At 48.4% G+C, this 23,207-nt stretch overlaps 1 protein-coding gene across 3 annotated transcripts in view; it reads right to left on the bottom strand.

The window, feature by feature from the left end:
* The window catches only part of EVA1A (eva-1 homolog A, regulator of programmed cell death), a 56,728-nt gene extending 33,905 nt beyond the window's left edge, over positions 1–22,823 (bottom strand). The window contains exon 1 of one of the 3 annotated variants that reach the window (XM_062209735.1): positions 22,748–22,823. Coding sequence is in view for 1 of the 3 variants with exons in the window: in XM_062209734.1 (XP_062065718.1) it covers positions 22,690–22,771 (82 nt within the window). In the remaining 2 variants the exon portion in view is untranslated. Of the gene's footprint in view, positions 1–22,055; positions 22,139–22,689 lie in introns of those variants that run through there. The other 2 variants (XM_062209734.1, XM_062209739.1) reach the window with 2 other exon arrangements.
* Between the last annotated feature and the right edge of the window lie 384 nt (positions 22,824–23,207).

The raw sequence follows: 23,207 nt of genomic DNA on the forward strand, positions 1-23,207 counted from the left end.
TCATTAAGAACAACACTGCTAACTTAATCAAGACTCTGTGTTATTACAAAGGGATGGATACACAGATCAATAGAACTTCAACAGAGAACCTAGATACAGACCCACACAAATAGTACCAACTGATTTCTGACAAACATTCAATCAATTCAATGCAGGAAGACAGTCGTTCAACAAACAATACTTTAGGAACATAAGCAAAAATGTAGTCTTTGACCTCAACTTCACATCTTATATTAAAAATTAACTCTAAATGGACCCCAGACTTAAATGTAGAATGTAAAACAATGACACTTTCAGAAAAAAATAAAAGGAGAAAACTTTCAGGATCTACAGTCAAGTAAAGAATTCTTAGACTTGACTCCAAAAGTACTATTCATATCAGGGAAAAGAAATATCGTGGGCTTCGGCAAAATTAACATTTCCTCTGTGAAAGACCTTCTTAAAGGGGATGAAAAGTAAAATACAAAGAAAGATAAAGTATTTTCTTTTCTTTTTTTTTTTTATTTTTGACAGGCAGAGTGGACAGTGAGAGAGAGACAGAGAGAAAGGTCTTCCTTTTTGCCGCTGGTTCACCGTCCAATGGCCGCCGCGGTAGGCGGGCTGTGGCCGGCGCACCGCGCTGATCCGATGGCAGGAGCCAGGTGCTTATCCTGGTTTCCCATGGGGTGCAGGGCCCAAGGACTTGGGCCATCCTCCACTGCACTCCCTGGCCACAGCAGAGAGCTGGCCCGGAAGAGGGGCAACTGGGACAGGATCAGTGCCCTGGCCGGGACTAGAACCCGGTGTGCCGGCGCCGCAAGGCGGAGGATTAGCCTAGTGAACCGCAGCACCTGCCAAGATAAAGTATTTTCAAATTATATATCTAAGAAGAAGTATCTAGAATATATATATAAAGAACTCTCAAACACGATAGCAAAAAGCAATCATCTTACCCCAGAAAAAAATGAACGCTTACATTCATGCAAAACCTTTGATATTTAAAGCTGCTTTATTTGTAATAGCCAAAAACTGAAAAGAAAAATCTATATTTCCTTCAGTCAGTGAATATTTAAACAAATACCGGTATATCTATACCAGGGAATACAACTCAGCAATAAACAAGGAATAAACCACAGATATATGCAACATATGCAACAACCTGGATAAGTATCAAGAGAATTCCACTGAGTGGAAAAGTTCACTCCCAAAATATTGCATATTCTATGATTTCATTTATATAGCATTCTAAATGACAAAATTATAGAAACAGGCAACAAATTAGTGGTTGGCTGGGGCTAAGGAAGGGGTGAGATCAAAAAGGAAGTAATTACAGCTACAAAAGGGCAACACAAAAGATCACCATGATGACAGAAATGTCCTGTATCTTGATTGTTTCAAGGTCAACATCCTGGTTGGGAAACTACTATAGTTTTGTAAGATGTTATCATTGAGGAAAACTTGTTAAGTGGAACATGGACTCTCTGTATTATTTATTGCAATGACATGTGAATCTGAAATTATCTCCAACAAAGATCTAAGTTAGGAGATATTATTTAATGAATGTTCTCTAGAGTCATTCTGAATCATAACCTGCATATTAAAGTTTGAGTAATAATAATCCAAAAGTTCCAACCAGGATATTAGGGGTCATATCCTGTTTCTCATGAAGAAGACTAAGGGATCAAAGTGTTTGATTTTGAGAATTCCTGGAGGAAAGGACCATGAGAGTTTTCCTTTTCCAGAAAACGAAGAGATTACATATAAGTTAGAGTTGGTTCGCATGGTGCCCAAAACACGGACTGATATACAGAAAAGTTTACACGTATCAGGTTTAATCAAGCCTGGGTTTAAAATTGAGCACCACCATTTCCTAGTTTTAAGAATGGACAAGTCAGTTAACCTCTTTGAACTGCCATGTCCTCATTTTTATTTAAATTTTTTTCATTTCCTCATTTTTTTTTAACAGGCAGGGTTAGACAGTGAGAGAGAGAACGGTCTTCCTTCCGTTGGTTCACCCCCAAAATGGCCAGTACGGCCAGCGTGCTGTGCTGATCTGAAGCCAGGAGCCAGGCGCTTTCTCCTGGTCTCCCATGCGAGTGCAGGGCCCAAGCACTTGGGCCATCCTCCACTGCCTTCCCGGGCCACAGCAGAGAGCTGGCCTGGAAGAGGAGCAACCAGGACAGAATCCGGCACCCCAACTGGGACTAGAACCCGGGGTACTGGCACTGCAGGTGGAGGATTAGCCTAGTGAGCCGCGGTGCCAGCCTCATTTCCTCATTTTTTTAAACAAGGCTAATGATTCCTACCTCAATTCATCAGTCAGAGTCGAGGCAGAGAAATAGAAACCACACTATATTTGCAACAAAAGAAATTCAATACAGCCATTGACTGCAGTGGTAAAGTTATAAGTAGGTAGCAGATGATGGAGCAGCTGTGATTTGAAAATGGCTGCAAGAGATGACAAAGTCAAGAGTTTAAAGATCTTCTCAATTTGTTATGATTATAGCAAGATGAAAGTTGGAATGAGGTGCTACGGGATGGTATCACTCTGTAATCCAGATATTAGCAACAATAGGCAGCAGGTTGCTGAAGGGACAAAGGTAGGAGGCAGTGTTGCCAGATCCCAGGAGCCCAGGTCAGCAGGAAAAATGAGGAACCATGGAGGCCCCAAAGAGTGGGAACGGGTGCTGTGAAGCAGATGTCTGAAAAAGAGTAAGAGGAAGGAAAGACTCGGGCCTCCTTTGGCCCCTACCCTCCAGCCTCCCCCTGCTGCCTTTGTTGGCCAAATCTAGAAGGAAGTCCAGGAACCCTTCTGCCTGGCAAAGACGCCTCCAGGTCAGCCCTGCTTGTGAAGTGCAGTGCAGGGATCAAAACAACTGCTTCGATCTGGTGCGTCCATAAGGTGTTTGTGAGGATGCTCAATGAATGACTACAGTTCTCAGGAGAGCACTGAGAACCACATTTTGTATCTGAACACACAGACCCACAAGCTAGGGCTCATGTCACATGGATTTTGCCAAGAGTCCTTTTCCCAGTGAGTACCATCTCTGAGAAATGTGAAAAGCAGGTCTGTCCTGAAGTTTCACTGCACAGAGCAAACGTTGAGTTTCCACAGCTGCTGGCTTCAGCCTACCCAAAGGAATAGTTTCAGTGAAATATTAATCTCTGAGAAAACCATACTGGGGTACGACTGCACAGTAATGCAAGCAGCATGTGCAGAATTTATTTAGTGTTTGGCTGGAAATGGTTTTAATTATGTGAAGCCTTCAGAATGAGAAGAAAGTGATTGAAGATGTTTGACTAAATCAGTCAGGGAGGCCCTGGATGCTGCCAGACCTTCCTCTAATTTCAGTTTATTTCTGTAGTCCCAACCATAAACACAAAGGAAGCTCCCACGGAACTGGATGACGGCATTGTCAGAAGCAAGATGCGATCACCAGTAAAAACAGCCAAGATAAAATACACCAGCGCCAGCAGTCTAAGGCCCTCCAGAGCAGCACGGAGGTCATGGGTCCACGCATGGGTCCCTACACACAGAGTAGGAACAGAGAGGTGAGAAGACAAAAGAATGCTGGAGTCCTGGGAGGCAGCATGCACACTGGTTTCACCAAAGGCTCCCAGAGAATGCAAGGTGCGGAGTATGTTCTGCATCTGCTGCTCCGTTACACTGCCCTAGAATCACTGGAAAGGTGTGAGCTGGACTTGAAGTAGCGCCTGGGAACAGGGCCAGGGCCCATCGGTGAGGATCATGCAGGCACTAGGGACGGAGCCTTGCTGACAGAAGCATTCAGCTAACCCTGTACAGCTTAAAAATGGTAAAAAAAAAATCAAAAGGCAGAAGATATTTCCTAGGAAGATCAAAAACACAAGAAGTTAGCAATAAAAGCGAGCTTTTAGCCTCTGCGTTCTGTCCATGGGCTTGGAGGCCCTGGTACTACCCAAGGGGCAGGGATTTCTGTCCCAAGGAGGCCTTTATGAATTAGAACCTCAGGAAGGGGACGAGGATTCTCAGAGACAATCCAAAGTGGTCCTGTGAGGCAGAGCACATTTTGGTTAGATATGGGCAGCAAGGTTCTCTGGATCAGCTCCAGGTGGGTCCAGCAGAACTAATGCCCGCAGTGGGTGTCAGTGCGTGGTGAAGATGCAGCTTGGGATGTCCACATACCACATCTGAGTGCCTGGGTTTGAGAACTGGCTCTGCTCCCAGTTACAGCTTCCTGTTACTGTTTACCCTGGGAGGCAGCAGGTGATGGATCAAGCAGTTGCATCCCCACCACCCCCATGAGAGATCTGGATTGAGTTCCTGGATCCTGACTTTGGTGTGGCCCAGTCTCAGCTGTTGCAAGTACTTGGAGAGTGAGCAACTGGATGGGAGAACTCACTCTCTCTCTACATAAAATAAATAAATGAATTAAAAAAAACTAAAGTGATGCCCCAATATCTATGCCCAATGCACAGGACCTACTGAAGTACTTACAGCATCAAGTCAGAGAAGTGTGAGCACCAGTGCGGGCTAGTCCCAGCTGGGCAGAGGAGGGAGGGAGCCAGACTGTGCTGGCCTGAAAAGGGAGTCTAGAATACTGAGGCTGCGGTACAGGTTGATAGAGTCTCCACCTGGATTTCCCAGAAATTCCTTTACAACATAATCCAGTTTCATTCTACCAGCCCACCCACCTCCTCCTCTTCATAATATCCTGAGCCTCCCACTCAGGCTCAAACTTGAGGGCCATCATGAATCCTTCCTATTCCTTGCCCTGAAAAATACCAGCTCATGTCGTTTTTAACTCCCCATCTCCATTGTCACTCCCTTAACTCCCCTCAATCTTCCCTAATCTCAGACAATGGTGCCGGGTTGATGAGCACTTAGAAATAGTACTCTACTCAAGCACTTGGAAATAGTATTCATACTCAGTTTCTCTGTTCCAAAACTGACAATGGATCCATATCACCTAGAGTAAAACACATATTTGATGCTGGAAATCAAAGCCCTTCATGATTTCTTCCCAACCCTTCCAACCCAACCCAGTGTCAGGCAAACAGAACCACTCTCTCCTCTGTGTACTTCAACCTGGCTCTACCCCTAGGTTTTGCTCTGCTTGGAGTTCACTCCCTTGCATCACTGCATTTCTGAGTCCTATAATCACCTCCTGCAAGAACATCCTCTGATCCCCCCACGCCTGCCTAACTGCTCCTTCTCTTTGACTCTGTAACTTTGTGTGTTGCTCCTTTGCACTGAGGAAACCTAAGAGCCTTTCGGGTTTTTCCATTGGACCAAAAGCTCTTTGAAAATAAAGCCCTTATTACACTGGATTCTCCTTCAGACCCAAGAACACAGACTTACCCAGTTTGTAAGAAGGGTAAAGACATCTGAGAGACTATCTTAGGACAAGTATACTGGAGTCCAATTGTGACTCTAGAGTGATGAAGGCATTTGGGAGTTATCAGCAGAAATACAGCAACAGATGCAATAACCCTGAGAAAGGACATGAAATGTGAAGGGGCTGGCACTGTGGCATAGCGGGTTAAAGCCCCAGCCTGCTACACCAGCATCCCATATGGGCACTGGTTCAAGTCCTGGCTGCTCCACTTCCGATCCAGCTCTCTGCTGTGGCCTGAGAAAGCAGTAGAAGATGGCCCAAGTCCTTGAGCCCCTGCACCCGCATAGAGACCCTGAAGAAGCTCTGGCTCCTGGCTTTGGGTCAGCTCAACTTTGGCAGTTGTGGTCATTTGGGGAGTGAACCAGCAGTTGGAAGACCTCTCTCTCTCTCTCTCTCTCTCTGGCTCTACCTCTCTCTGTAACTCTGTTTTTTAAATAAATAAAATAAATCTTTAAAAATAAAAAAAGAAATGTGAAGGCCCTTGCTGCAACCACAGGGTGGACCATCCTGCAAGCACACAACAGTGGAGTGGAGAATGTAGAAACTCAGGAAGATTGGCAGGAAATGATCTCCCGGAATGGAAGAGAATCACAACATTTGTGCCGTAACCCACATGAGAAGAGTTTCTGCTCCACCAACACATGCTTGAATGATATGGTCAGATCCCATATGGCTTTTTTCTCTACAACTGCAAATAAAGCAAGACATGCTACAGACTTGAGGATCCTTCATTCAGAACATGAGAAAAGGGGATCCACTTGCCGCCCTTGTATCCCCAACCAACATTTCTCAAGCACAAGCTGCCATCCACTATGATTGGGTCTCCCAGGCCCAGTGCACCTGAGACATCTGCAGATGGGGAAAATTCACAGAAATAATGCCTGGCTAAGGGACACAGAAGTGGGAATGAGAAGCACTACTGGTCAATTGATTCTTTTCACCCCAGAAGTGACTTCTAAGTCCATTATACATATTAGAGACCCAAAGGAAGCCAGCATGGGGTTCTCAAACACCTCCAGTATGGACAGCCTGGAAGCCCATGGCAGGATCCATCCCCACCCAGAACCTGGAGGAAAGACAGTTGTAGATAGGGGAGGCCAGGCCAGCCTCTCTGGGCGGGAAGTGTGTGGATCCTTGAGGAAAGCTGCAGCTTCCAACAGAGACCTTCCTGACCCTTCCTCACCAAGGGAGCTGCTCCCACAGTCACACGGGACCCGCTCTGTGCCAGTTCAGCCCAACTCAACAGGGCCAAAATGAGAGCACCTGGGAGATAAAGGCCGAGAGCTGGGCAGACATTCATCTGATTGCAACTGGGAGGCCTCATAAGCCAGTGCCCGAGAACTAAATGCCCCCCTTGAAACCACAAATGTTTTACACATTACTTCAGTACAATGGAAGCCAAGTTAATTGTTTTGAATGTTTGATTCAAATTACATTTAAAAATGTTTTTAAAGCTATAACCAGACACACTTCAGTCTGATAAGCCTAATGTGAACAATCACAAACCTTGGTGGTTTACAAGCTGCAGGCTAACACACTCACGTCCACCTCAGAATACAGTTTCTTCTGCCAAAACTATGAATATGGCTGATCTCATATATGTGTAGATGTGTCATTAATTAAGAAAGGTATAATTCCAAAAAGATCTTTTAACAATTTTGATGATGCAAATCTTCTCTTGCTGAAAAACTGTATGAGCCTGTCTACTACTACTTCCTTGGCTCCCATGTGTCATGTTCTAATAAAATCAGACAAGGCTCAGGGGCTTCCATCACATGCATGCTCTTATAAAGACATTAATAGTAAACCACACAGTAACAAGTGACCATATAACATGTTGGACCAACTGGGGGAAAGGGGAGGGGGAGGTGAGCATTTAGCACAGTGGTTCATCCAATTCCAGCTTCTTGCTGGTTTGCCCCCCAGGTGGCAGCAGATAATGGACCCAAGCACTGGGTCCCTACCACCCTTATGGGTGACCCAGATTGAATTCTGGGCTCCTGACTCTGTCTTGGCCCAGCCACAGCTGTGTGGACATCTGGAGAGTGAACTAGCAGATGGAGGATCTTTCTGTGTTTCTCTATGTCTCTCAGTCTTTCAAATTCATTAATTTTTTAAGGAAGAAAAATGTGCTGCATCATGGTAAGTATCACGAGTACATTGATTGGTCGACTTCTAAAAATCTGAACGAGACTAACATACTAACACAGGGCCACTCCGTTACCATTCCTCCTGTGGCTAATAAAGTGTTGGTTTTGAAACCGACAAGTGAAATTTGGACCCAAGATGCCAAGGTAAACATTTTTTGCCATGTTAAAGGCTTTACATAGTCTGACAAAGAAACAAGCACTGAAGTTTTTGGAAAAAAATGTAACAATAGAATTAACATCTCATAATGGTACAAGAGTACAACATAATTTTGCCAAGTACTTTTTCCCAGATATAAGTTGGTAGAAGCAAGTTTGTCTGTTCCTTTCATTATTGGATACCCTGAATTTAAGGAATGCAAACAATTATTACCTGGTGCTAGTGAGTCAACATTAAAATTGATTTTTCCTACCTTCTTCTTTGGAGTTTCTGGATCGTTGTTGTCAGAATACCCTGAATCTGCAAGGTATCTTGTTTGAAAGCACTATCATTCCCCGTGTCTAGCTGTTGCCATTGCCCCACACTATACAGCCCATAAAAAAAGATAGGGGTACATTTGGTAGCAAGGATGCTGTGTCACCCACACCCTCAATTTCAAATTTTCATATTCACAACATGCTAACCGTTTTGATTAACTGTATGTTCTAAACTAGCCTTATCAAACAAAAATTTATAGATAATACAGCAAAGTGTTGGTTTCTTCTGTTTTACTTACTGACATTCCATGTAAGATTTCACTTGAAGACTTTTAATGCTAAGAAATTTCTGTCTTTAATACCTAGGAGAAACTCAATATATTAAGAGGAAGGAGTGAAAGAAATAGAACTTTTTGGTTAGAAAGGCAGAAATGAGATGAGAATGAATGTGCTTCGAGCAGAGAGAGACAGACAAGATTGGACAGAGAGACAGAGAGAGCTGTACAGCTAGGGAATAGCAAGCAGATCAAAACGGGTGATGCACAAAGTGCAAGGGAAGGGAGTGAGAGAAGGAACTGTTGAGAGGGCTGTGGCAGCCTACAGGGAGACGGGTGTACTCTGGGAGGTCAGCACTAGGGGCCCATGGAAGACGCTAAGCTGGGCACAGCACAGTGAGAACCTGCACACAACGTCCCTCTTCAACTGTCTCATGTCATTGACTTGTGTGTCCTTGCACAAGAAGGCTCCAGAGCAGGAGCAGTCTTCTTCATCGTGTATCCTTGGAGCTTAGCATAGCACCTGGAATGCAAGAGGAACTCAATGTTGGTTGTTAGATGAACTACCAAATCAAAAGCAAAGTGCAAAGCAGGGAAAGGAGGGGCTGGGAGGCAGACACCAGATCTCTGACGAATGCAAAGGCTGAGACACTAGGCCACGAAACCATCAGAAATATCAACATTAAGTGCTGAGAAAGCACAGCCAGAATCTGTCCATCCTCAGCAGCATATACAGGAAGTAGACTCAAAAATGAACCCCTGTGAAGATACTTTGGAGTAGAAAAGGACAGAGACCCACTGAGGCGCCTTGCTCTGAGGAAGTTCCTGAATTCTTCTTGGGCAAGGATTGTGTTACAGGTTGAACTATACCCTCTTCTCCTCTCCACATAAAAGATGCAGAAAAATAAAGTTTGAACCTCTAGTACTTCAAAATGTGACCTTATTTGGAAAAAGGTCTCTGAAGATTTAATCCAAATTAAGATGAAGTCATGGGGTGGGCCTTCATGCATTGTAACTGGTGTCTTCACACACAGAGGAAAGGTGACATGTAGACACACAGGAAGAGGACAGTTACCTACGAGCCAAAAAATGTCTACGGCTACCAGAAACCACGTGAGAATCCTGAAACAGGTTCTTCCCTAAGGCTCTCAGGAGAAACATGACACTGCTGAAACCTTGACTTTGAACTCTTGGCCTAAAGAATTGTAAGACAATGCATTTCTGTTGTTCTAAGCCACCCACGTGGTGATGCTTTGTTATTTGAGTGCCAAGAAATCAATACAGGATGGCAGTTAAGACCCAGGGACCTGTGCAGCAGACTTTGGGGTCCATCTCCCCAAAACACATTCTCCCTTCCTCCTCACAGAAAGAATCCTACCATCACATATGTGTCCACACTCCCCAGCCCAAGGCAAGAGTCACACAATGATTCATGACAATCACGGAGGTCTCTGTCTCAGTTTACCACGTGACCCAATCCTGGCCAACAGCTCTTATTAAGAGAACTGCTGTATCCATGATACAGTTTACTTGGTCTTGAATATTTCCCTTGTTGCAAGGGTCCTGTTTCCAGTGTGTGGTGCAGAGACAGTTTCTACGTGAACCTGGACAGACACAGAATAAATAATCAGTGAGGCTGCTGGACGACCAACTCCCTGATGGAGAATGGTAACTGAATTGGTTTCTTTGACCACTCCTATTAAATCTGTCCTTTCAGATGCTGACCCTGACCTCTAGCTTTCCCATGTCTGATACTATTATTTCAATCTAATAAACATCTCCTGGGCATCTACACTAGACACTGACTAAAACAATGTTCTAATCTAGGCACTAAAATTCAGGGATTCCCTAACCTACAAACTACACTACGCTGTCTTTTCCATAAGGTAACATGCACCTGACATGAGGTTAGAACTGCAAATCCATGCCTGAGTTTTCCTTCTTGTCCTTTAAAACTCAAACTAACCTCAAATATAAGTTTTACAGGAAAAATACAGGCCCAATTCTTGCTATACCAGAAGTTAACTGAAATCCTTAAACAATTACACGGGTCTTAAAGGGGGCAAAGAATAGATGGGAGAGGTAGGAACACACAGATTCACAGATGGCGCTTCATAGCACACCCTGGAGGACGGGAGACAATTCTGCTGTCAGGCACAGCCCTGGCTGTGACACCAGACCAGAGTTAAATCTCAGCTCCACCACAGCTCCACGAGCTCTGGGACTTCCAGCAAACAACTTCACATTTCTAAACTTCAGTTTGGAAACAAATACAACTTAAAGTTCTTAGGAATTCTTAAGACTTATGCCTAACAATGAGATAATCTATGTAATGCATGAAGCTCAGTGTCTGGTGACCAGCAGGTGACCTCCCAAGATGTGCGCATGACTCTGAGTCACACGCCTTGAATGTCCCTGATTTTTTTCCTTTGCTGAAAGAATCAGTCCACTGAGCATTGAAGAAACAACTAGACATAGCCCCATCAAATTGGTCACATCATCCTGTCATTTTCACCTTGGAGCACGACACCAACCATTTCTCCCCATGGTCCCTTCCTTAGTTCCTCTGAATTTAAGCACTTGCTCCCAACCAGCCTCTCTACCTCCATTCTCTCCCCATCCCCCAGTGCAACCTTTGAAGAGCTCGAATTTTCATTCTAGAGCAGGCAATGGTGAACTATAGTGCAGGAGCCAATCCAGCCCACTGCCTGTTGCTGTACATAATGTTTGTTTTTTTAAGATTTATTTATGTATTTGACAGGTAGAATTACAGACAGTGAGAGAGAGACAGAGAGAAAGGTCTTCCTTCCATTGGTTCACTCCCCAAATGGCCACTATGGCTGGAGCTGTGCCAATCCGAAGCCAGGAGCCAGGTGCTTCTTCCTGGTCTCCCATGCGGGTGCAGGGGCCCAAGCACTTGGGCCATCCTCTACTGCCCTCCCGGGTCACAGCAGAGAGCTGGACTGGAAGAGGAGCAACCGGGACTAGAACCCAGTGCCCATATGGGATGCCGGCGCTGCAGGCGGAGGATTAACCAAGTGAGCCACAGCGCTGGCCCCACTGTATATAATGTTTTACTGGCCCAGAGCCATACCCAATCATTTACGAAAGACCTATGGCTGCTTTTGTACTTTGATGGCAAAGCTGAGTATTTGCAACAGACTGTATACCTCACAAAGCTTAGAATATTTACTATCTGATCCTTTACAGAAAGTTTGTCAGCCCCTTTGTCACTCCCTCCAGGGACTCATTCTATGTTCCCTCCACCTCCAACGCCACTACTCCCTTGCAACACAGAAAACTCCTATTTATTCTTCAAGATCCTTCTTAGATGTCCCTTCCTACCTGAAATCTTCCAGAACTGGCCCTCAGCCCTATTCAGGTGTCAGGCACTCCAACCTCAGAGCCGCCTTGGCACCATGTAGCAACCCCACAATAAACAGCACGTTGTACATAGTGAATATGGGTTTCCGTATCTGTCTCCTTCCTGAGACCCCGTCTTCTCCCTCATTTCCTCCAAGACCACCCTCTTCTTGTCCAGCACATGGCACTTACCATAGCTTGTAATCACATACGATCATGCATCACTTCATAATGGGACCCTCCCTGAGAACGCAGTCAGGATATTTCTACCTTGTGTAAATACGATAGGATTTGAAGAAGGCTAGGACATCACCAAGCAATATAATCTTATGGTACCAGCATATACACAGCCCCGCTATGGACCAAGGCAGCATTATGCAGTACATGACTGTGTTTATCTAGATTTGTGTTTCTTCTATGTCTGTTCACTATCAACGGTGAGCTCTAAGAAGGCAGGAACAAAGATGGTCAGAATCAGCACCACTTTAAAATCACCAAGCCTGGAACTACCCACAAAGTCATTTTTCAAATGTTGAATGAATGAATGCTCCTAATTGGATGAATGAAAAAAAACAGTTGACTAATGAATCAAATACAAGCAAAGCAGTCTCAGCCATCAGGGGGTTACTTTCTGAGCACATCAGATACTGCCTCCCAGTCCTTTCTGGCTTCCCCGTGGTCCAGAAGGTTGGACGGGCATGGGCAACACTCATGGCTTGGATGTGAATATCTGAAGCATGAGGGTACTTCAAAAAGTTCTTGGAAAACAGAATAAAAATATAAATTTGGGTCAAAAATATTTTGAAATCCATGTAGTTTTTCACAATGTGCTTTTTCCACTAACTTTATGAAAATCCCTTGCACACAGCCCTATGCATTCTTCCTTGGAATCAGCGTGGAACCTGTACAGAGGCCTCTCCCATGACAGAAAATGCAGACTCTGTGGAACTGCAATAAAGCCACAGACTGGATTCTGCATCTCCGTGGAGTCTACATTTGTGCTGAGCCATGGGGCGTCCCAGACTTGTACAGAAGACCGTCATCCAATCTGGTATACTGAGGAAAGGTGGGGTGAGACTTATAGCTCCCTGCCTCTTCCCTATGGCAACGGTCCTGCCTGTCCATCACACACCACACTGAGGCAAAGGCACTCTGCACAATGCCCACCTCAAAGAGAGAGGCCTGGGTGGGGCAGTGGTGGGCAAGGGACCCTTCCCTGCCTTCTACCACGTGGGTCCTCCACTACCCAGGGAACCTTCAAGCTTGCTTTGTGATTCTTGAAAGAGGCACTGTTAAGCTGCCTGATCAAGCAAATAATTCAGCCAAGTTGTTGCTTCCTGTGGGAGAAAAAAAACATCCCAAGGGCATTTCCTGTGTGGCCTTTCTGATTCAGGACAGCAGCTAGTTGGGAGAGCCCCATCCACAAAGGTCCTCTGTGAAGGTGTGTGCACTTCACTGAGATGTTTGCAGGAAAAGCAAAGATGCCATTTCAACCCGGGTGAATTTATGAAGTTGGCAGCCAAACCCTGTTGCGAGCCCTGAGCCTCAGACCATCAGTGCCTTGAACCAAGGCACAGCTGAACTTTTTGTTGAAGTCAAGCTTTTAGCCCTCTGTGGTTCCTGATGTGGGCTGAACAAAAGAATCCTATATAATAAAACACACACTGTCATTGCCGTAGATAAGCACAACTTCTCAGAGCCTTCAGACCTAAAGTCTCTAAGCTTCATAACAAAGCATTCATAAGAAGATGGCAGTCTTTTCTGTCATTTAGAACTTCCATAGCCAAATCATCCAGGGTCATTGTAAGCAGACGGCTGTGACCCCAGTCAACCTCTTTCCATTTCCTACAAGACGGAAGCCACCTTATCTCCTCCCACAGATACGCCTTTATCTCCAACTACTCTTCCCTCTGCTCAGGTCAGGTGTCTCATGCGCAGTCCCCTAAGTTAATCTGGTACAGTCAGGATTCAATAACATGTGGTGATTCACCATGGGGCTCTGTGAAAGAGATTTTCCCTGCCCTACCTAATAAAAACTGACGATCTGAAACACCTATTGAGCTCCTGAATATGTACAGCCATCAACATGGAAGCCATCCAGAACACGGGCAGAAATCCTGAAAAAGCAACTTTGTAGGAAAGCAAAGTGAACATAGAGAAACTTCTCCCAGGGTGCACAAGGCATTTGCAGCTACATGGCAGGGCTTCCTCTGGCTCCATCCTCCCCACGTAAATACACACAGGTCTTTTCCATCTCTAAAACACTGCCTCTACCGAACGCCTCTAGCTGCCATCTTCTTTCTCTTATTTTCACAGCCAGTCTTCTAGAAACAACTACCTGTGCTTCAGATCTCTACTTCCTCACCTTTCATTTGCTTGTTAGTCCATCTCATCTCTCAAACACCCCTCACCAAATGCCAGCAGTTCCTAACGCCCAAATCCATGGACACGTATATTCTTCCATGTCAGTTGATGCCATTGATCCCTCCCCCCAGAAATGTCCCTCTTGCACACATCATCTCTCATTTATTCCCACCTCTCTGCATACCCTCTCCCCCACTGCCTTCACTGGGGCCTCTCGTCCCCCACCCCAGAAGTCAGTATCATACCCTACAACAACCCCCTACACACACTCGGAGGCAAGGTGGTATAGCACCCCTGCCGCAGGTCCTGACAGCTGGGCTAAAATCCTAGGTTCATCAGTGATAGCTGTGTGACCTAAGTTACTTACCGTCTCCATCCCTCAGTCTCCTCAGCCGTGAAGCAGCCCCAGCTAGCCCCAGCAATGGTTTAGAACACTCTGGACACACTCAGCAACCACTGGCCATTATCACTCCTCTGCCCACACTCCATCACTCTCCTTGATTAACTGGACCCCACCATGACTTCATCGTCTCTTGTTCAACGTTTTCTCACGAACCTTCCTGAGACCTCTCTCCTTAATGTCAAGCCTGCACCACCACCTGCCCACAAGGCATCTCTCCTCGCCCTCCCTGATGCTTCAGCCTCAGCACGTCTGAAACTGAGCTCATCCTCCTTTCCTAGAAAATGCTGCTCTCCCCCGCTCCTCCCTCCCTTCCCTCCTGGGTCCTAATGAATGGCCCCACTATACGCCCTGCTGGTTGGTCGGGCCAAATGTCGGAGTCATCCTGGATTCCTGCCCCTCCCTCCCTCCTCCGTTCAGTCTCCAATCATGTTGACTTTATTGCCAAAGTATTCCTTGAGTCTGTGCCCATATTCTCCACACTGTTGCCAGTGTCTTACTGAGAACATCATTATTTCTCACCTGGATGATAATAAGTAACAATAGTAAAAAAAAAAAAAAAATACAGGCCACTACACTCACAAGCCTATTGTGGGTAATTCACACTATAGACATTTCACAGACTTCATCAAACATAATCCTGTCCACTAACCACAATGGAGAAATTACGAGTTCCTGTTTTCAGAAAAGTCAGAGACGTTAATTAAATAGCCCAAGTTACACAGAGATGTTGTGGGGCTGGGAACACACTGCGGTGCCCTGACTCTAGACACCAGCTGTTTCTAACTGCAGTGGTGCCCTCGCGGGTCTCCTACCACGTGTCTTCTGCTGCGATACTTACTCTGCTGCCAGAGAGATCCATTAGTACAGCAAACCTCCCAGCCAGTCTCTCTGTGTGAACCCCCTAGTAGCTCCCCAGTGCCTTCAAAGTAAAGTTCAAACTCCTCCACACAGCCCTTCCTGACGTGGTCACTCTGCTCCCTTACAGATAGGCCTCTTTCCTCTGCACTCCCCACCTTGCTTCTTTTCACATCTGCTCCCCTATGTGCGCTCTACTCCTCACTGGGCCCTCTGCCTGGGTTCTTCCCTCTCTTGTCAGCCTGGATGTCTCCCTCTCAGCCTCTTGGATACACTCCTGTGCAAGCCATGTTTAGGTGCCCTCCAGGTGGTGGTGGGAGGGGGTGCTAACGGTACTGTGATTGCTTCTAGCACAGCATCTTAGAGTAGTAAAACTTACCCTTTCAGAAAACTCACTTCAATGAGAATGACAGGGCGCAAAAGGTGTCGCTGCTACCTCTGGCTCCCCTGTCTGTCTCCCGGCTCCATGGACAAAGAGAGTACCTCATTCATCTCTGTTCCCAGGGGCTAGAACCGTGCCTGGCACATGAAGGTGGCAGCAAACACTGACAGCTTGAGCTAAGCACACACGCCAAGACCACCAAGCCATCTCCGTGAGCACACAACCCTCCCCAAAAGGGGCGTGCACTTCACTTTCTTATTTTTTTCCAAACCAACTATCGAAGTCACTATTTTCTGGATTTTCATCAGGTCCCCACGGAGCACCCTGTTTTGACACACAGCAGGCTATAACTCTGGAGAAGACCCACGCCAATCACTCCCTCCTAGTGCTCATTCACCCCACTCACAGCATTACTGCTGCCTCACAAGAAGGGAGCCACTGTCGGAGGCTGCTCAGCCAAGGGGACATGCAGGCTGGACGCCTCAGGAGAGAATCCCATGGGTCTGAGTGTGTCTTCCAGCAAGAGTCCCTACCACGCCTTCCCATGGGCTGCTGCTGAGATGAGAGAGCAAAGGGACAAGTCGGTGCACAGGGGAAGAAAGCTTTAGGTATAGCCCTTGTGGTCCGGTCCCCATGCAGGAACCACGTTCCCTGAAGTCCATTTCCTGCAGCGACCGCCCATCTGAGACCTTGGGCAGTAGGGCGCACGGCAAAGGGGAGAGGCTTCAGTTAACAGCAGGTGTTCTGTAAAATGCCTTGCTTCTCTATCAAGTTTATGGTGGCCTCTCTGCTCAGTAGCATTTCCGCCTCCTCTCCCCATGCAGGACAAAGTACAGGCTGCCTCAGTGATCAAAGAAGGGCCAAGAGGAGCAAAGACTGGTGGAATCCCAGAGCAGGGAGCTGCTAACTGCCCCAGGCATGGCCTCAGATGTCAGGTAGTGGAGACAGAAGGCAGGCAACGGCCACTCCTCAGCTGAGTGCAGAGGCCCGTACCCTGACTTTCTCTTTTTGTAAATGCATTTTCTCAAAGCATCACTGATGATACAGCTATCCTGAGGCTGTCCAAAGCAGTGTGAAGGACTCAAAATATGTTGCCTAGATTTGATATTGGGTCTAAGTTGTTTTTTTTTTTTTTTATTTTTGACAGGCAGAATGGACAGTGAGAGAGAGAGAGAGACAGAGAGAAAGGTCTTCCTTTGCCGTTGGTTCACCCTCCAATGGCCGCCGCGGTAGCGCGCTGCGGCCGGCGTACCGCGCTGTTCCGATGGCAGGAGCCAGGTGCTTCTCCTGGTCTCCCATGGGGTGCAGAGCCCAAACACTTGGGCCATCCTCCACTGCACTCCCTGGCCACAGCAGAGAGCTGGCCTGGAAGAGGGGCAACCGGGACAGGATCGGTGCCCCGACCGGGACTAGAACCCGGTGTGCCGGCGCCGCAAGGCGGAGGATTAGCCTGTTGAGCCACGGCGCCGGCCTGGGTCTAAGTTTTAGCTGTGGGTAGGAGCCTCTAAAACCAATCTCAAGGGGTACAATTTAGGCATTAGGGTCCCTAGCACAGGGCCTGGCACCCACCCCAGGGCCTCTGTCACAATCGACCACCAGGAGCCATCCATAGGGAGGACAGTCCCCAGGAGACAGCACCCTTCTCCCTGCCTCCACTCCCCGACCCCTAGCTGGACTGGGTCTTCGTCTGCACCTACAGTTATCTTTACTGTCACAGACAACAAAATGCAGCACTATTATTCTGATTCCATCTATGTCTCCATGCTGGATTGCAGAGCTCCATGAGCAAAAATAGTGCTTTGTTCATCTTTGGTCCCCAGGGCCTAGAACTGCATGTGACACACAAAGGTGCAGCAAACACTTGAGCCCTGTGCTGTACTTTCTTGCTGGTCTCCCCATGCAGTCGGTGAGCATCTGAGAACTGGGAACTGACTTCTGTGCTAGAGTCTTCTTTCCATCATCATCACCTGCTAAGTGCCTCCAGTGTGCCAGGGGTCACTACATCGTCAATCAGTGAGTGAAGTATGAGGATGACCCATAGCAGAACCTGTAGCAACTGTCAACAGGCATGTGTAACCATCATCTGTGGCCAATCAGGACATCCCCAAAGCTCTGGGCTCAGACAAGAACTGCAAACCTGAGCAGATTCCCAAGAAATGTGTCGGGCCTGAGAGCAGACTGTATGTAAAACAAAGCTGAGCACTGAAACACAATCCCTCAATCTCTCTCTCCCTCTTCCCACTACCACCCCACACCCCTGTCCCTCCTTCGCTCCCAAGTCTGGGGAGACCTAGCAATTCCTTAGCAATTCATCCCAACTTTTGGATGCTCTAAATATCATCATTGTTCAAAAGCCCAGTCTCTGGAGGGATCATCCGCGTAGGTCATCAGCCAGGGCTTTGAAAAACAGACAAAACAACCACCAAGCTCCTCTTTGTGTTTGACTGTGGTTTCTGGGCTTATTGGAGACAGTGTCCCTCCCCGGCCCCTGGGCTCTGTTCCCACTGTCCCAGGAGGAAGCCAGGCCAGCAGAGTCAGGGGCAGAGAGCTGCCATTCACACAGCTCAGCACACGTGAGTTTTCAATGCCTGGGCCACTGTCTCCCAGGACAGGCACAGTCTGAAAAGTCAGTCATTCCCCCAGGCCCATCTCCAGCCCTTGCTCGTCTCCCAGGCCGTTCCTTGACCATCTAGCACGTGTTGCTTCCTGTCTGTAACCACCTTTGGTCACCAGTCCCCAAACCCAACTAGCTTCTACCTAAGCGTTAGGGTCCCACTCAATCACCCTTCTCTCTGACACCTTTCCTGGCCTCGCTGGCAGAGATGAGGCGGCTTCCTTTGAGCCCTGGTGCTCTGCTTGGATCTACTTATCTCTGAGGTTTCTGCAGCATTGAACACCACAGGGTCTTTCACACGCAAGGTGACCTCATCCCACCCAAGTTTTGGGGACAATTTGCCAAAGCAAGCAAATGGTGGGGGATTCCAGCTGTGCTGAACAGCTGGGAAGGAAACCAGGGTACACAAACGTACAGGTACTTGTGCAAGGCAGCCAGGACTACACAGCAAGTGGCCCAGGGACAAGCAAAGGAAGGGACTCAGCTTTCAAAGTCAGGGCTGCATTCAGGGAATAAAACACTCCAAACTGGTGAAGTGATCAGCTGGAAACACATACAATCCACACATGGGGTCAGCCACTGGTTCCGCACCTGGTTCCCCAACACACCCTATGGGTCATTAAATTCCCTTAACAAGCTTTCTCTTTTGTGATAAATGCTCTTTAGAACACTTGGAGACAAGGCATACTCTGCATCTGATCACGTATAAGGTGGGAGACCTCACTGATGGCAATGAACAACCCTTCCCCCCTGCACCCATTGATTGGTTTCACCAATATTTATGTACTGGGTGCACACAGCAAGGAGCACACGCTTGGTAAGGACAAAGCTGAGGTCATGGAGTTTTTGAACTCAAGTCTGCACTTTCTCCTCCAGGCAGGTGTGCTGACTCCATCCCTCCCTAGCCCTAAAGAGTTAATGCTGCTTTAGTCCTGACCAGGCACATGCGGGCTCCATGTAGCATTCACGTCAGTGGTGCTGGCCCATCCCTGTGACTGATCACTGACTTCAACATCCTGGTTCTCTGTGGCTAAGGGAAGGAACAGAAGTTGCAAAAATAATGGTAGTTTTAAATCACAGGATAGTGTAAGTGGAAAAGCTAATGGACTTAGACAAACCTCACGTCACATTTACAGAGCACTTATTATATTCCCAACACTATGATGAGCCTCCATCTGCACAGAACTATGAAATCCAGCTGTTTTGTGTGAATCCTGGTTCAACCACTCATTAGCTGTGTGACTTTGGCCAGACTGGTTAGCCTCTCTGTGCCTCCATTTCTTTAGAAAATAGGGCAACATCAGCTCTAACTTTAAGAGGACATAAAAGAATATGATAAGGATTAAATAAGTGAAAACGTGGGCGGGCATTGTGGCCTAATGAGTTAAGCCATCGCCTGCAATGCCAGCATCCCATACAGGCGCTGGTTCGAATCCTGGCTGCTCCACTTCCAATCCCACTTCCTGCTAATGAGCCTAAAAAAGCAGAAGATGGTCCAGGTCCCTAGGTCCCTGTACCCATGAAGGAGATCTGGATGGAGTTCCAAGCTCCTTGCTTCAGCCTGACCCAGCCCTGGCCATTGAGGTCATTTCTGGAATAAACTAGCAGATGGAAGATCTCTACCCCCCCCACCCCATAACTCTGCCTATCAAATAAGTAAGATAAATGTTTAAAAACAAATAAGTAAGTGAAATCTTATAAACTGCTGAACTTGAGCCATGTCCAATTATGGAAGAGGCACTCAGTATGAAGATGGACAATTACTATCACATTAGTCACACTGGTCTGTAGAGAAGGCAGGCTTTTTCTTCATATTTTACTAATAAGGCTTGAAGGGACAGATCAACTTGCCCAAGGTCACAGAGTTAACAAGTGGCAGAGCTGGGATTTGAATGGTGTAAGACCTGACTCCTAAACCTGAAAGCTTGGCGCCCACAGTGAGCACAGCTCTGTGCTAGGTTCTAGTGAGCAGAGACCACTGGAGGGATGAACAAGGGATCCCTACGTGGTGCACTAAAGAGAAGGAGAGAGAATAAATGGGTAGGGGATGCTGGTGCCGCAGGAAGCAACAGAACTGTTCATGGGAATTGGAGAATGCTTCACCCAGAAGCATTAGTCTGAAAAAATGGAGAGGAATTTGCCACCCAACGAGGAGGAAGGGCATCCCCAAACTTAGAACCTGGAATACCAGAGGTGAGTGGGAAGATGGCACAGGTGCACAGAGAAAGTGGCATAAGGTGAGGCTGACAAGGTAAACTGAGGCAACTGTGAACAGCCCCGTGTGTCAAGTCAGAGGCTAAACTGTATTCTGTAAAGACGCTGATTCTGGAACATTAACCAGCACAGGAACTACCCGCAGTGCACACAGAACTCCTGCAGACCCCCATCCCTTCAGTTAGCAATAGGGGACCAACACAGGTATTAAGGCAATCTAGTAGCATGACCTGCTGCAGATGGAGTCACAGAATTCCGGCACTGGACTGAGGGGAGACACGGGGCCAGCGGCTGGTACAACTGGCCAAAAGGACAGGAGTTGGAAATAATGGCACTCTTCGTGAACACATACGTTAAACCAGGGTTTCTCGGCTCAGCACCATCAGCACCTGGGCCCAGGGTTCTTCAATGTGGGGGCTGTGGTTGCCCGCAGGCTCTTCAGCAGGAGCCCTACCCTCCCCCACTGAGATGATGCTGGCCCCAAAAGTCTTCAAACATGGCCCCATGTCACATGGGAGGTCAAGTCAAAACCCAGGCTGAGAACCGTGGCTTTAAACCCTGGGACCCTACTTTACAGAAGAGGAGATCCAGCTACAGAGCGACACAAAACAGACCTCAGCCAGGATTCACACGCTGGGCTCTCCAGCTACTGTGCTTCCCTGCCTTCCAGGGAAAACGGGCTCCGGCGGCAGAATCAGAGATGTGGTGACAGGGAGGTGACAGGGTGAGGTTCAAAGGTGAAACACCGCAATGCCCATGGCCACTGAGCTCGAGGACGGTAAACAATAAATATAATCTGGATTTTAACAGAATCGCCCCGTTATTTGTTCAAAATGGGAAAAGCCTGCCCTTGTGTCATGAGTAAGCAGGAAGTGGTGGGTTCTTCATCAGACTGAACAGAGCAACCACACACTAGGGTGGAACCCGCTGTACCAGCTGGGAACAGACCCTGGCTAGACCCCTTCCTAGCTGACACTGTAACCACGCTCACTTTGCTGCTTTGTAAAGAGGAAACAAGGGTTCCTACTCAGAGGCCTGATGTGAGAACTCATTCTATGAGCAAAATGGCCAACCTGGCGCAGTGCGGTCCGCCCGCTCTCCTTCCGAGCCACACTCATCACCTCCACGCCCCGCTACAAGCTCCGTGTCCAGTAACCCCCAGCCCCCAATATTGGGGACCCCCCGCTGCCCCGCGCTCCAGAAGGCGCAGCAAGGAACAACTGCGCCCCTCTCCAGCAGCCCAAAGTCTCAGTGAGGCATTAGGGGGCGCCAACAGCCTACCAGCTCTCCAATCCACTCTCACTTCAGGGTCCTGGGGGTCGTCGCCCAGTGCGCGCGCCCAGCTGGGTGCCTCCGAACTGAGCCAGGTAAATAGTTCAGCGCGAGCCACCAACGTTTTAAGGAGGTCTGCACCGGGTAGAGCCGGGGTCAAAGCCAGTCACAGCCGCGGGCCGGCCGGCTCTGCCCTGCTTCCAGGAGCCGAGGAGAGAGGCGCCGAGATTTGGGGAGGACCCGCTCTCGAAATCCAAGCTGGAGAGTCCGGGAGCCCAGAGTTCTTTGATCCAGAAGCAACAGCGGGGGGGTGGAGGCAGCAACAGGAAAGTAAGAGGAAGAGGAGGCAAAAAAGAAAGCGCTGGGACGCAGAGTTCCCTGGGGAGCCCAACCTTCAACACCTGGGCAGGGGCGCGGGAACAAAGCAGCGGCTTCAGGTTAGAAGTGCTCTGGGTGTTTCGGAAGAGAGGGTATTGAGGAGAAGCCGGGGCCCGCTGGGGATGCCATTGCGCCCTGGGCGCGCTCTTGGGCGCCGCTTACCTTCGCGCACTTCCGGGGGCTGCGCCTCGGGCGCGCGGGGCCGAGCCGCGGGACCCACAGCCCGATCGCCGAGGGGAGGACGCGGCAAAGTCTCGCCCGGGACTTGGGCCAGCACCCGCGCCTCGAGAGAAACCGCGGCGGACGGGCCGCCGCTGTCGGGACTGCTCTGGGAATGCGGGGTCCCGGCCTCGGAGCTCACGGGCGGCCGCGCCGAGCCCCGGAGACGCCGCAGGAGCCCGAGTCAGAGGGAGGAAAAGGTTGTCTCATTTCCTTCGGTCTCCCCCTCCTCCACCCGCTGGGCTCGGGACCTGCCCTCCCTATCCCCCGCCCCCTTCCCCAAGCCCGCGGCCCATGTGGGCGCTTGCAGGACGGGAAAGCTGAACGGCAGCAGCGTGCGGCGCCTCCCTCCGCGCCAAGTGACTTCACGCTCCCCACGCCCGCCCGCCGCCCCGCGCTTCCGAGCGTCTCCCCGTCGGCCGTCCCCACCCTGTCCCGGAGCTCCAGCCTTCCCCGTGCTGCGACGAGCCCAGAATTGAGAGCAGACCTCCAAGCCCCTGCCAGCATCCATCCTCTTCTTCCTGCCCTGCCGCCGTCGTTGAGCCTGTATTAAACCACCCGACCCAGACAGGAAATAACCACTTCGGTTGTTCGATTTCAGCAACTTTTTTTTTTCGAGGAGGGAGCGTAAAGCTTGATGCATAATCTCGATGGAATGTTTATTTTTAACGGAAGGAGAGCAGCTGAGGCCTTTGTTTGGCCTTGCTTGTTCAGGGTTGGGGTTTTGTTTGTTAAATTCAACAAGTATTTATGGAGAGTCTGGGAGGCACGGAGCCAGGTGCTGCAAAGAATTAACGAGTCAGAAGGGCATCCTGTTCCTAGACAGCGGTCATAGGTGACTGGTGCAGGGGGCGAGGAGGTCCAGGGACGTGGTGATCTCCTTAGACATAGATCAGAGGATGGAAGAACTTTCTTGGAGTCGGAACAGCACGGGCAGAGGCAAGGAG

Source organism: Lepus europaeus, chromosome 13, assembly GCF_033115175.1.
Source record: "Lepus europaeus isolate LE1 chromosome 13, mLepTim1.pri, whole genome shotgun sequence".
In the NCBI taxonomy this organism is placed as follows: Eukaryota; Metazoa; Chordata; class Mammalia; order Lagomorpha; family Leporidae; genus Lepus; species Lepus europaeus.